The sequence below is a fragment of the Stegastes partitus genome, unplaced genomic scaffold (genome assembly GCF_000690725.1).
Source record: "Stegastes partitus isolate 25-593 unplaced genomic scaffold, Stegastes_partitus-1.0.2 Scaffold30, whole genome shotgun sequence".
In the NCBI taxonomy this organism is placed as follows: domain Eukaryota; kingdom Metazoa; phylum Chordata; class Actinopteri; family Pomacentridae; genus Stegastes; species Stegastes partitus.
The window spans coordinates 1280759-1294128 of NW_007577761.1; the positions used below are offsets into that span (position 1 = coordinate 1280759).

At 40.4% G+C, this 13370-nt stretch overlaps 2 protein-coding genes across 6 annotated transcripts; both read right to left on the reverse strand.

Annotated features, from left to right (window-relative positions):
• Window positions 1–248: 248 nt before the first annotated feature.
• LOC103370455 (excitatory amino acid transporter 3-like) lies at window positions 249–5491 on the reverse strand. Its single transcript, XM_008299519.1, has 9 exons — window positions 5470–5491; window positions 4503–4643; window positions 4017–4109; window positions 2373–2484; window positions 1798–1905; window positions 1497–1604; window positions 1125–1247; window positions 538–732; window positions 249–387 (listed from the first exon to the last, which is right to left on the reverse strand). Exons 1-9 carry the CDS (start codon window positions 5489–5491, stop codon window positions 249–251), a joined length of 1041 nt encoding a protein of 346 aa, XP_008297741.1.
• LOC103370381 (ankyrin repeat and MYND domain-containing protein 1-like) lies at window positions 4081–11459 on the reverse strand. Of its 5 annotated transcripts, none has more exons than XR_520882.1 (8): window positions 10209–10407; window positions 9773–9862; window positions 8183–8284; window positions 7694–7850; window positions 7434–7542; window positions 7169–7313; window positions 4503–4643; window positions 4081–4109 (listed from the first exon to the last, which is right to left on the reverse strand). XR_520882.1 is itself a non-coding variant. In XM_008299436.1 (8 exons), the coding sequence occupies exons 3-8, from the start codon at window positions 10308–10310 to the stop codon at window positions 7205–7207; spliced, it is 669 nt and encodes a 222-aa protein (XP_008297658.1). In that variant the 5' UTR covers window positions 10311–10316; window positions 10415–11076; window positions 11194–11459; the 3' UTR covers window positions 7121–7204. The 5 variants fall into 5 exon arrangements, 4 of the variants coding, with proteins under 4 accessions (XP_008297658.1, XP_008297668.1, XP_008297651.1 ...); XM_008299436.1 differs by lacking the exons at window positions 4081–4109; window positions 4503–4643 and adding exons at window positions 10415–11076; window positions 11194–11459 and having other exon boundaries at window positions 7121–7313; window positions 10209–10316; XM_008299446.1 differs by lacking the exons at window positions 4081–4109; window positions 4503–4643 and adding exons at window positions 10415–10571; window positions 10643–11459 and having other exon boundaries at window positions 7121–7313; window positions 10209–10316.
• Between the last annotated feature and the right edge of the window lie 1911 nt (window positions 11460–13370).

Consider the following 13370-nt stretch of genomic DNA (forward strand, 5'->3'; position numbering starts at 1 on the left):
ATATTGCACAAGCTTATTCTATAAGCAGAAAACATGGCACAAGTAGAAAATATTCATATTAAAAGTCCTGATATTGCAAAGATTCTTGTACTAGTTTACATAGAAAAAAATTACATGATACCACGTCTTTAAAATGTGCAAAATCTCCCCAATGCACAGGTTTAATGTTCCACCACTACGGCAGCATTCATTCATTATTGGTGATAAGTTGTTGTGTCTATTTTCGGGTTTTTAACCAGAAATTAAACTCACAGCAGCCACTCAACAGCCAGCAGGATGGACGCTTGCTTCACAGGCAGGCCGACTGAATTCAGCACGAACAGAGTCGATACAGCTCCGGTCGCTGGGAGCGCTTCTGCTGTGAGGCTGCAAATTCCTGCCATCACTCTGCAGAGCAAACACAGACACAGATATTTGACAACAGCGATATGAAACGTGCATCACCTTTTATGAGAATGAGAAACAAGCTGGAAAGCAGTTGACAGAACACAGCTGAGGGAAAAAGGCGCAACACAAGTTATAAAATAATGAAATTACACGATGGTTAACAGCTGGGCGAAGTCCAGGTAGGTGCCATTGAGGTTGGCGATGAACACTGCTGCCACAGTCTCATACAGGGCCGTTCCATCCATGTTGCCGCTGGTGCCAATGGGCATCATGAAGCGGGTGATCCTGTCATCAATGTTCATTCTGGTTCTGCAGCATTGCATCGTGATGGGCATCGTGCCGGAGCTTGGAGACGCACAAAGAAAAGAAACCACAAAAGTAACATCCTCTTTAAAAGATAAAGGTTGACTTTAACATGCTGTCACTTGTTGGGGAGCATCGAGTGTCGTCTGTGTGTGCAGTCACTTGTCTGTCATTTCACACAAAATCAGCCAAATCTGAGAAAATTCCCTCCAGATCTCCTCAGATTCAGCTGATTAATCATTTGCGTTCTTTATAGAACGCATTCACTTCCCGCTTCTTCTGTCGAACCCTCACATAACTAACGCTTGGAGAGACAGAAGGACTGTAGCTGTGCATTGGTTTGCTAAGCTACACTTAGCGGTGTTTTACCTGGTGACAAATACACAGAGCTGACACTGGGCGAAGGACGACCGAGCCTTTAAAAGTTATCTTACCTTGATGAGATGCACAGGGAAGTCAGCAGCGCATGAAAAGCCCCCTTAATGACGGGCCAGGGGCTTCGTCTTGTCATGAGGAAATAGAGGCCCGGTAGAACAATCCCTCCATGGATTGCGAGCCTAAAACATACAATATAATATACACTGAATATCAATGCAAGCTAATACTGATGAATGACAGAGTTGCTGACAGGACAAAGAAACTTAATGGCCCAGTTGGTCATTTTTAGTCTCATTTATAAGCTACATTGGGTTTTATTGTTTTATCATAGCAACTATAGCATATCACTAGTTGCTATGAGGTGCAGAAATGCTGGATTTGTCAAGTGGCTGTTTTTTAGTGGGCTAAACAGGTGAGAAAGGTCGTACCCAGTGATGACCACAGCTATGAAGCCTCCCAGTTTGGAGACTGTCTCCCAGTCGTAAACCTCCACGAGGTTTCCTGTGATCATGAACAGGATCCCCACTGGCAAGTAGCTAAAAGGAAACACCGAGTCAAAAGACAGAGCAGTGTCACTCAGAAAAACAAACACATCCTGAAACCCATAATTATCTGAAACCCTGACACAAGCAACTTAGAATAGGAGAGAAGAAGATGCTGCTGTGCATTTACTATACATTAAATGTGACTTCTACATGTTTATTTTCAGGTTACCGCATTCCATTTTACCATTGGATCCAGGTCAACGCCTCCCCCATAACGCTGTTGACGGCGACAGCCACACGTAGGAGGAGCTTCCCCTCCCCCCCGTCCCCCAGTTTTTGATGAAGACGCCAGCTGCGAAGGAGCAGACGAGCAGGCCGAGTGTGTTGGGTCCTGCCACGTAGCTACCCGTAATGGTCGGCTCAGTGGCGTTCTGCAGTGAGATGAGGAGATAAATAAGACGGCAGCTTCGTGTGCTATCACTTATCACTGAAAATGTAAAGAAACGATCTTCAGGGAAATGAGGGACAGACAGATTTACCATCCCCAGGCTGGCATTGAACGTGGACACGGGGCTTCCATCCACCATGGTTGTTTTGTACTAGTAACACAAAAAACTCCTTTACATATACATTACATTACAGTACATCACAGTGAATGGGGGGGGATGAAGCACACACGAAAGAAAAACCTACCTGTTCGAGCCAAGCCTGGACAAGGTTCATCGGCATCATGTTTCTATGAAGAATAAAGTCAAACTTTGTGGTCATGAACCTGATGAGTCCAAACAACTTGTGTGTGAAGTGAATCTGCCTTCTCACCGTATCACATCGATCAAGGCTTGGGCGGTGTAGGAGGCCAACACAGTGTCGTCCTCACTTGTCCCACTGTTTCCATCCAGCCCCGGCTTGATCAGCAGCACCAGCGTCATCCCTGCGACAAAACACATCCAAGTTTGGAAAAAGGAAGCAAAAATAGCAGCTAAAACTCAATCTGCCTCAACAGCTGCTGCATAAAATGTCACAGTGGCCTGAAAAGTGATTAGTACTGCAAATGTTTCATCTATTTCATCCCAACACTAAGTCTTAACGTGGAATAAAACTATAAGGCACCAAGAAAAAAAATAGTGATCAACAAGCTGGTGCAGATTTTGACCAGATAAGTTTGTTCCAAAGTTCAGGGGCTCGACTGTATAATCTTTTTTTTTTTTTTACCAGTTAGTTAGTTATGTCACCTTCTGTTAGAAAACTCAAACCCTACCTCTTTTAGATCACAAAATGTAGCTTTTCATTCAGTCACTGATCATAGACTATTCTGATTTCATTGGTATCAATCCAGAGAGAGGATCAAAGGTCATCCGAGGAAAGGGTGTCTCCAAGAAGACGGGCATGATGGTCCAAAAGAAGTCTGCCACAGTGAACACACATGTCTCACTGTCACACTGCTGAGGAACCTCATGGACTTTGAATGGGACTTCAAACAGGGTCAGTGAGTTCTCTCCTGTCCCTTGCTCTTAATTTTGTTTTTCTGACAGACTAACACTTTGAACCATAAAATACTTTGATAGTATCAGCTTTAGATGCATGTAATGTTATCATACAGCCCTGATTTATTTTGGATTATTTTTCTGTTGTTGTTTTAGAGTGGCAGCACTGGAACGACGACCAGCATGGTGACCATGATCTCTCCCTGACTGAGAAGATTGCTCTTTTGATCAGGACTGTCCACACCTACTCAGACGAAGACAAGCATGAACTTACCTTTCTGACAGAACATATGTGTACCTCACAGGACTATTTTAAGTGGGGAAAAACACCAGCCAACCTACAGTTTCTTCCCAAATGTTGCAATTGATGCACATGTTCAGCAAGTTCTTACTGATGTGTAATTTCACAGTGGTCTTAATACACATTTTCAAAATCTTGGAAAAGTGTGTTTTACAAATGTTGTTATTGACGCATAGTTTTACAATGTTCTTAGTAATGCATATTTGCAGACAGCAGAGAATAAATTGCAGTAAATTTAGACACTGTAGATGCTTTAAACTGTCTTTTGAGATCACATAAGGTTACACAGCAGGTTAAACACTTACTTCCTCTGTATTAGTTGCCTGACTGTTTAGCCCAACTGTTTAAACCAAGGTAAAGTTTGACATGGTAAGACAAGACGCTGTACGCAGAACAACAAATAGTATGGAAATTTTGTCACAATAAGTCCAACATATTTGGATCAACCTGCAAACTTGAAACACTCTTACCTCGATGTAAACAACGAGAACCTGAGTATTCGACTTAATAAGCAAGTTTTCTTGTCATTCGTTTGTACAACTGTGGCCAAAAAAATCCTCAGCATCAACTTTTACGATAATTTTGAGACAAGCAACATGGAACTCATTGACAGTATTGTGCACAAAACAAGTGACAGAAGCTGAATCGTATTTCAATGTACTGTTGTATTTCTCTTACCTGTAGCCACAGCCAGAAGGGTTGTCACGGCAAAGTAGACGACTCCACGTGCAGCTATTTTTGGAATGGAGTTCAACCGAAAACCATTAACACCTATAACGGATATAAAACATGAGATAATGTGGTGTGAAGATTAGCACATTCGTAGAACCATATATGAGTATAGTCAGTGTACAGCAGATCAAACATCAACTAGTGCACATTGGTGGCAGATGTTTAAATATTTGTGCAGATACTCTTTACCTGGTTGAAACCTATGAAAAAATATAAATAATTAAACTGTGAACGGCTAAGAAACATTTTTATGTTGTGTCACATATACATATAATTAGACCTATCCATGATGGTTGAGACTAAGAGATTATTTCCCGTATAGTTTTCAATTTGCTATGAAGGCATTCACATGACTTAAGTGAACATGAATACAAATATACCTGAAATAAAGCACAATCTGTCATCAGAGTGAGAAACGCTCCTTCAGCTTACCGATTATCATGCTTGTCACAGTGATGGGAATGGAGACGACCTGCAGCATTTGCATCAGAAGTTGTGCTGGAATGGCAATGAGGTCTTTCGCCAATCTTGTAACCGTGGCGTGCCGATTCAAAAGCGAGCCTAAAGTGATCCCTGTGTGGAAGAAAAAGAACAGAAATAGCAGAAATTCAACTAACAAAGACAAGACAAAAGATAAACTCCACAGAAACTCACATGTTGAGCCTTCAAAGAATGTTGAATTTTTATTAGGAAATATAGGAAATACGCCCCATGAAAAAATGTTAGGATGGTGGCCTCAAATGTTTTACGAAGAGCCATCGATGTAAATTGTAAGTTGTTGGAGTTTTTTTTTTCAAAATTTAGAATAATAAAAAGTAACTCTGGATTAGTGAATCTGTAGTTCATGCGTTAAATCCCTCAAAAATACGATAAAGTTGATCAGAAATGTTTAGATGTCATTTTTACTGTTGGTAAAAGTCTGATCTGTTGGCAGAAGTCAAAATGTTGTCAAGTGTTTTAGTTTTGTTCATTAACACATGATAACCAGTAAAATTAGAGAAAAGGGATATTAATCTACATGTGAATTACAGGCCAAAATTGTAAATAATGTCCACATCCAAAATCCGAATTTTTATAAATAGCAATGTATTCTTTTATAATGTGTAACCACACAATTACACTGTCTTTAGCTTTTTAATTGAACCGAAAAAAACAAAACAATTAAAACAAACAAAAAAAAAATTTTTTTTTTACTGATATATGCCTATTTTCACAGTTTCTGATAGCTACCGTATTTTATTTTACAGTGTAGCTAAAACTGACAACGGTGCTCCAGCTCAGTGGATTGTGATTTTTTTTTTTCTTTTAAACTTTCTTTACTTTGACGTAAAATGAACTTTGCACATTTCTGTCGCAAGTAACATCTTTACATATGATAACAGCTGTATGACCAACTTACTTGAGCGAACAGTGTCTGACATACTGGATTCAGTTTCCTCTGGAATTATTAAAAATGAAGCAGTTATCAGGTTGAAGTCTAAACTGCTGCACTGGGCTAAGCTAACAAAAGACTTCTGCGGCTAACTAGCTGTTAACTTGCTACAGGTACTGGTGTTGTGCGTCTGTTTGTAGTTCAAGAAATCACAACTCTTCTCCTCACCAAAACTGTGACTTTCACGAGGCTTCACCGCGAAGAAACACGCTAAATTCGACGACAGAGGGAGCTACATCCACACGGAGAAGACCTACCGGAGCCGCCATGTTTAATCACCCAATGACGTAAAGACGTAGGCGTTGTCATGGCAACAGTGTGCCGAGTTTAATTTAAATTCCGTTTTTTGTTTGTTTTTTTAAAACAAAAGTAATGGCATTCAGGTAACGGCTTAAAAATACGTTAATTCAGACAAAAACAACAAAACACTGTAAACTCACTGAATATTTGGCATCTCTTAAATACTTAGAAATCTTAGCAGTTGAAAATAACTGAAAATAACACTTAATTTAATTCATAAATTAAAGTTAATAAATTTGTTAAACAAGGCTTAGCCACAGTAAGAGCTAGCTAGTAGCCAGTAAATCTCTACCACGTTGTTCTAACAAAAGTCACATTTCTTTTACAGCCAGAGCAGATTAGCTTTCATTAGCTTGTCATAACTTAGGCGTGATGGAGGCTATGAAAAGGTTATCCCAAACGAACGTCCGGACTTTCCTGAACCAAGACGAGATTGTGAAACGTTTCCCCTGTGGTTCTTCCATTTTTGTGCAGTTAAAAAGAACAAATCAACTACAGAAAACTTTGCTAGCTGTGAAAATACGTGCTGCAGCGTTCCTCTAGAAAACGTCCAGGTGAACTAACAGTGGCAGTTTGTTTCAAACGGATACATGTTCTTAAGTTTAGGTTCAAATGGATAAATCACCATGACAACATTCATAAATATGTGACGCAGCTGAGCAGAGAAAAAATGCCGTTTCGTAGTTACCTAGTACCACGTTTATTTGTTTGAGTTTTTTTAAAAAGCCATATTTCTTTATTAAATAGGAATGTGTATTTATAGGTGTGTTTGTTTGTTTATTTAAAATTAAATAAAACGTCATTCCGTGTGCTGAGTCTGTTTTTGAGATATTTAGTGCAACATAGGCCAATAAAAAATTTAAAAAATAAAATTGGATAAAGCACAAATATCTATATCTGTATTTAAATATCTAATACATATAATAATATGGTGAATATATTTATATTTTTAAATAAATGGGCATTTATTTATTTATTATAACTTTTAGTTATTCCAGGGGATGTTTATTTACAATCTCTGATAAATTCACGAGAATAGATTTTCATGGAATATTTTTTCCGACGGTCGCAGCTGTAGACAGAGGGCGCTGCTACTCCAGTTAATACGGCAATAGCGCCACTCAGTCCAGCCAATCAAAGCGTTTCTGGATGCCATCAGCAGAGGCTGGTTTGAGGGAGACAGATAGACAAAGTATTTATATGCTCTGTTCATCCAGGAGATAAAACCATGTTAGCATTTCCCAGATATTGTACATTATCTATTGGTATCTAATGCATAATTTACCTATCAAAGCTGAATCACAGATTCAAAACACTCTGACAAAGTCACATATTTTCATTTTATTAAAAGCTTGTTTTGTGGTACTTTTGGTTGAAGCTTTGGTGCTTGTGGGGAAATATATCAGGGCTGGTGTTGATTTGGTTTGCTGGGTTGTAACTGTTGGAAGGAGACAGCCTGATTCCCACCTGACACCCGGATACACTCTTCCTTGTGTCCTTCATCTGGTTTCCTAAGAAAAGATTTACACACAGAGTTGGAAATAGGTTTAGACAAAGTACAAGTTTAAATGACAGAAAGTAGAAAAAAGAAAATACGTAGGCACTTTACATGAATGTGTGAGTATGTATACCTGCGGTTTTCTACTTTTTCCTGTAAGCCTCCATGGCTGAGGAGGGGCCTGTTAGAAGACTTGGCCTCTCCTCCTGTGTGTGCAAACCTCTCTGAGCTCCTGGTACCTGCTACATTCATACAGTGCACACACACACACACACACACACACACACACACAACAAAACACACACAATATAATTGACAGCAATACGCAAAGACAATAATAAACTAAATATCATTTGTTTTGCCTTCAAAACGACATAAATGCACTGCACTGACTATTTAATGTACGGTGTTGTTCTCTCTCTAGATTCTGTCTCTCCCTCTGGCCAGCAGTCTGTCTCAGCAAATCTCCCATCTTGCTGAGCAGTGCTTTGAATATTTCCCTCTCCCGCTTGCTCAGAACGTGGAAAGGAGTTTTGGCAATACGCAAGTCCTACAGAGTAACATAGAACAGGTAGACAGCTATTCAGGTGGAACTACAAATCAACTAAACCACAAAAAAACTTCTCGTGCTTTCTCACTGTCCTCCAGCATTGGTACACATAATGGGTGCAAGATGGATCTGTCAATATAATGCAGCCTAGTGCTAAAATACCAAAAACTATGGCTTAAAAAAAAAACCCAAAAAACATAAAAGTTAAATCAACAACTTTTTTACAGAGAAAAAAAAACAACAAAGTTTACAAAAATATGATTTATCGTTATTTTTTTGCATTTGACTAAATTCAAATGAAATGTATAGTTTATTTACAAATGGTGGATTACCTGGATGAAGGAGCAGTGTGCATAGTCACCTGCAGATCCAACGACATCGCCCACCGTGACTGGCATTAAGATGTCAGCACCAGCCTTAGCTAACATCTCCAACTACACCAAGGACACACACATGATTCAACCTAATTCTTCTCAAAGAATCAACATAGCAACTGCTTTTTCCCTGAAGACCCATAAAAAACCCTAAAAATGTTCATCTTCCTATGAAAATGAATGTTGAGGCATACAGTCATTTCAGTAATAAAGAGTGGGAACTGAATTAAATTTAAACTGGCACAAGCTGCAGTGCACAGAGTAGGCAAAGTGGTTGGTTAGGTGAGAGAAGTAGATGTATTGTAAGCTGGCAATGAGTGGCTGTGTAAAATATTGCTAATAGTTTAGTCATTAGCCAACCACAGCCAAAGTCTAACACCTGCAGCTATGACTAGTTCAGTTTTATGTTCATGTTAGTTTGGGTTTGTGTGCATGTTTGAAATGTGTGTATACGAGGTGTGTCAGAAAAGTTTCAGCACTGGTGTCACAAAAGATATATTTCAAACCCAAACTAAAAACTACGAATTTTCCCCTTCAGACGATCAACCAGCACGTCTACAAAGAGATCCTGCAGCATTTGCTTCATTCAGTGCGCGAGAAGAGGCGAGTGTTGTGGCAGGACAAGTCGTGGCTGCTTTGCCGTGACAGCGCGCCTGCTCACAATGTCCTGAGCATCACACAGTTCCTGGCTGAGAAGAACATCGCCGTGCTGGAGCAGCCTCCCTACTCACCCCACCTGGCTCCATGGGATTTTATCCCCTTCCTCAAGCTCAAAGGGGTCATCAAGGGGACCCGTTTTGAAGACGTGGACGACATCAAGATGGCTGTGACAACGGAGCTGCGGAGGATCCCGGAACAATCCTTCCAGGAGTGCATGGCAGCGTGGCAGAGAAGGCTGGGAAAGTGTGTTAGACTCCAGGGGGATTACTTTATCTGAAGGGGAAAATGTGTAGTCTGAATTTGAAATTATCTTTTGTGACACCAGTCCTGAAACTTTTCTGACACACCTTGTATGTCCTTGTCCGTCTGGTGAGAGGGGCTTAGGACAGCTAGAGAAGAGCTCCTTTTGCCTTTTTCACATTTCTGCCCACCCCAGCTTTCAGTTTGACTCATTTGAAGCCATCTGGAACACAGCTATCTTTGGTGTTTTGTACATAAAAAACTTTCATATACAAAGTTTAGAAGACACCTAATATTAGCTTTGTTAAATAAACTGACTGTATGTGCTCTTAGTGCAGGTGATTAGAGGGATATTTACCCTGCAGCATGCCTTGAGGAGGTTAAGTCTGAGAAACATTTTCATCTACACATATAAGTGTGTGTGTATCTGTTTGTAGCAGCTGAATTTTGTTGCCACCTAAATAGTAGTTGATGTTGGTGAGGGCACATAGAGCACTGCCCACCCTGCAGCCCAGGGGTATGCTGGGATCTGCGCCCCCCTTCAACAGCTCCTCCACCACCTGAGCAGGGACAAGGAACAGGTCTGGGAGTAAGTGAGGTTTGGTGTGCACGTGCGTGTGTGAATCTGTGTGTGTGGAGGGGCTGTACCAGCTCATTGCCACTTGCTATTGCCAGAGAGAGAGGTGAGTGTCCACAGGCGCTGTGGGAGACCAAGAGGGCTACCACTTTACTGGCATTCTGGGAAAAAACACAAGTCATTTAAATGGATCAAAATTTTATTATAAGAAAAACCTCGTACATTTTCTTTGCCTTGCACAAAGTCTCCTGCAGTTCCTCTTGAAGAGCAAACAGTCATGCAAAGATTTAATTTAGCAGTAAGGTAATTATTCCTTTTTTTCTGATAAAAATAAATCCATGTTGTTTAAAGTCAAATGACATACAAATGTACTCAATGCATGTTCTGTGTAAAATGAATCCGTTTTTATTGTCATTGGGATTTATAGATTCCCACAGTCTTTTTGAATCATGTCTCATATGAGTGATGACGTGTGTGGGTGTGGCTGTGTGCAAAGTATTCACTGACCACATAGTCACTGTCTCTTTGGCAGGCCACGTGCAACGCAGTTCGGCCTCCTTCTTTGAGATGTGGGCTCTTGCTGGAGCTCAGGGGTTCCTCGGTCTTCATGGAAATCTGTAACAAAACACTCTGATACCAGTTGTAATAACACCAACACATTCATTACTAAGGGTCCTAAAAAAAATTCACTGCATGAAAACACACACACACACCCTGTCTGGCTCATAGACCTCGTCCTGGTCACATGCCCGTGTGTCTGGGTCAGGGACAGTGTGCAGCAGCAGCTCTGTGGTTCTGGGGCCTGCTGGACCTGGCAGCGCTGCAGCTACATGTAGGGGATAAAGACCTTTCTTCTACAGAAAGGATGAGCTATACAGGGATATCATATAAATGTCATTACTTTTCTCTATGATTTAACGTGTCAAAATGTAAATTCCTACCTCTGGTGGGAGGAGAATATCAGTGTGAGCTCCACACAGCAGCAGTCTCCTCACAGCCTCGGTGTCAGCAGCCATAATGGCTAAAAAGAGGACAAGCAAGGGGACCCTGGCTGTGTTGGGATCAGCTCCACGTTCCAATAACAGCTTCACGGTGTCTAAACGAACACGGTGCCTGATCACACAGGCAACACTTCAAATGTTCATATACACAGAGGGAAATATAACATCAGTATCATTAGAACACATTAAATAAGAAAACAGAGAAACAGGACTGACTCAATTTTCATGGCAGCCATTTTGTGTACAGTCCCCTGTGTGTCGGAGCACTGAGGAAACCCTGTACGACTCAGTGCTTCTGCATCATTCATGTTATAGCTGCTGAGCGAACAAGCAGAGTCAAGGGACTGTTTTGGGGTCACATCTTTGTCTTTGCTCTACAGCAGACACACAAAGAAACAGACAAAATCAAATTTAAACAAGTACCAGCTTATCAAACCACTTACGGGAGGGGATCTCGGTGCATTATATACAGTATGAACTCTTTCTCCTACCGTAGCTCGAGTTTCTTTCCACTTCACACTTCCCAGTGTGATGTGACAATCCAGCACCTCAGTGGAAGGCTCCACATCTTCCTCAGCCTCCTCTTGCTCCTCCATATTTTCTTGTCTTGACTGAGTTTCTCTGTTCTCAACAAGCTTAACATCTTTCTCTTTTGTTTCCCCATTTTTAAATTCTCTTAACATACCTTTTACTTCCATTTGTTCATTTTCCCATGTTTGATCACAACAGTTCTCAGTTCTTTCCTCCCTTTCACTGTCTTCCTCATCCTCCTCAAAGCTCCTTTCTTCTCCCTCTCCTTCTGTCTCCTCACAGTCTTTAACCCCTCCGTTTTTCTCTTTTCTCTTCTCCTCCTGTAAATGTTCAGTTTTTGCAGCCTTTTCATTTCGGCCAACCCAGCGCTCTGGGATGAATTTACTGTCAATGGACACTTTACTGCTCTGAGGTGAGATGTGTTCTGCGAGTTCTTCTGATGTCCTGAAAAACAGAAAAACAGAACATAAAGAACTCAAACTGGCTTGTTTTGGAGACATACTTCATAACTGGCCAAAAGGTGGCGACAATGTTCTAGGAAGGGATAAATCTATGAATACAATGTTTTCAACACATTATCTATTGTTGAGTGTAGGTGTGTCCACAGTGACGTTAACTTGGCTGATCTGGAGGCTGTTTGCACATGAAGATGGAGATTCCACAACCTGATGACAAGTTGTAATGTAAGTTGTTGAGATATTTGCTAAACAAAAGATCAGTAGATCACTCGTCCATGGTATCACCTTGGCTATATTAGTACAGTTCGGTAAGAAATTTAATTTCTAGTTCGACCAAAAATGTCTTTGTGACTTGTGTTGAACATATGCATGTTGTAACATAATTTAATTACAATTCATCTGATAGTTAATATATTTAAGTCTCGATCAAAGTAGTGGGCAACCGAAAGACATTGCCATCAAACAAAATTCTACAAACTACATTAGGCACAATCCTGCTGGAGTTTTGGCAGATGGGTCAACCAAAGCGGTGTTCAGAGACTTCAAAGGGTAGTAGAGGACATGGCACACAGCCAGGGCAGACATGCCTTCACAGTTCAACTTGTCAGAGTTACTAGTTTATGTTTTAATACTTTTCATTTATTTTCTTTTATTCTTTTATTTTTAGCATTTTATTAGTTTTGTATGTCTTATGATTTTATCATTTTAGTTTTTGCTCCTGTGTTTCCCCATTGTAATTCAAGATAGCATTTCCTCTGTGGCTTCCTGTAGAGACCCGACTTGGTGTCCCTGTGTGTGTGTGTGTGTGTGTCTGTGTGCATGTGTCTTTGTGTTAAATGTGGGCTGGGAGGGAGGGTGGGGTTTTGTATTTTATTTTGTATTCCCTAATCCCTTCCTGATTGTGTTCTGTAATGTACAGCACTTTGTGATGCATTTTATGTATGAAAAGTGCTTTATAAATAAAGTTTGATTGATTGATTGATTGAATATCAGCACCCATATCCAACAACAGGTGTATCACATCATCGTGGCAGTTTACCTGACAGGTGAAGAAAGACAACAGAGATAAAACAGTCAGAGAAATTATATGACACTATCCATGGATCTAGTTTAAAAACGATAACCCTAACCTTTTTGCTTTTGGGTGGGGGTACAATCTCGCTAATTAGTAAGATATTAAGATATCTGCCTTCCCAAACTCAGACTACAGATTATAGTAATACCAAAGAAGGTCAATGGGTTGTGGTAGGTACTCCATCTGACTACAACATGGTGCAAATATATTGTTTAACAACCAATCAGTGAAAGACGTGGAAAAAGGACACTGATTAACCTTTTCACAATATGTGCACTATTTATTACCTCCGCCAAGGAGGTTTTCATCACTCCGTCAGCTTGTTATTAATGATATCAATGTTAATTCAAATGCTAAAGGTATGTTTTGATTCTCCATGAATCTAATAATGTAGATAAAATGAAGGCAGGACTTTAACATTGGCTGGAAATCACAATATGTTGGAAATAAGCTGCTTGGTGGAGGTCTGCGCTTGTTCAGAGGGCTTTTCCAGTTTTGAAATACAATACTTGGTCAATATTCAATGAAAACACAAATCTTTTGAGGTTTTCAGAAAGACTTTTCTAAACGCTGGTGCTATATCTCGTGCATTTATGTAACCAGC

What these genes read in the sequence shown, in the direction of transcription:
- LOC103370455 (XM_008299519.1), bottom strand. Translation starts at nt 5,491, where the DNA reads ATGTCAGACACTGTTCGCTCAA. An exon ending in GCGTTGACCTGGATCCAATG is followed by an intron (nt 1,605 to 1,797) that starts GTAAAATGGAAT and finishes GTTTCCTTTTAG; the next exon opens with CTACTTGCCAGTGGGGATCC. An exon ending in TCCCTGTGCATCTCATCAAG is followed by an intron (nt 733 to 1,124) that starts GTAAGATAACTT and finishes TGCGTCTCCAAG; the next exon opens with CTCCGGCACGATGCCCATCA.
- LOC103370381 (XM_008299415.1), bottom strand. Translation starts at nt 10,361, where the DNA reads ATGTGTTGGTGTTATTACAACTGGTATCAGAGTGTTTTGTTACAGATT. An exon ending in CACACTGCTCCTTCATCCAG is followed by an intron (nt 7,851 to 8,182) that starts GTAATCCACCAT and finishes GTTACTCTGTAG; the next exon opens with GACTTGCGTATTGCCAAAAC. An exon ending in GAAAAAGTAGAAAACCGCAG is followed by an intron (nt 7,314 to 7,433) that starts GTATACATACTC and finishes ATCTTTTCTTAG; the next exon opens with GAAACCAGATGAAGGACACA.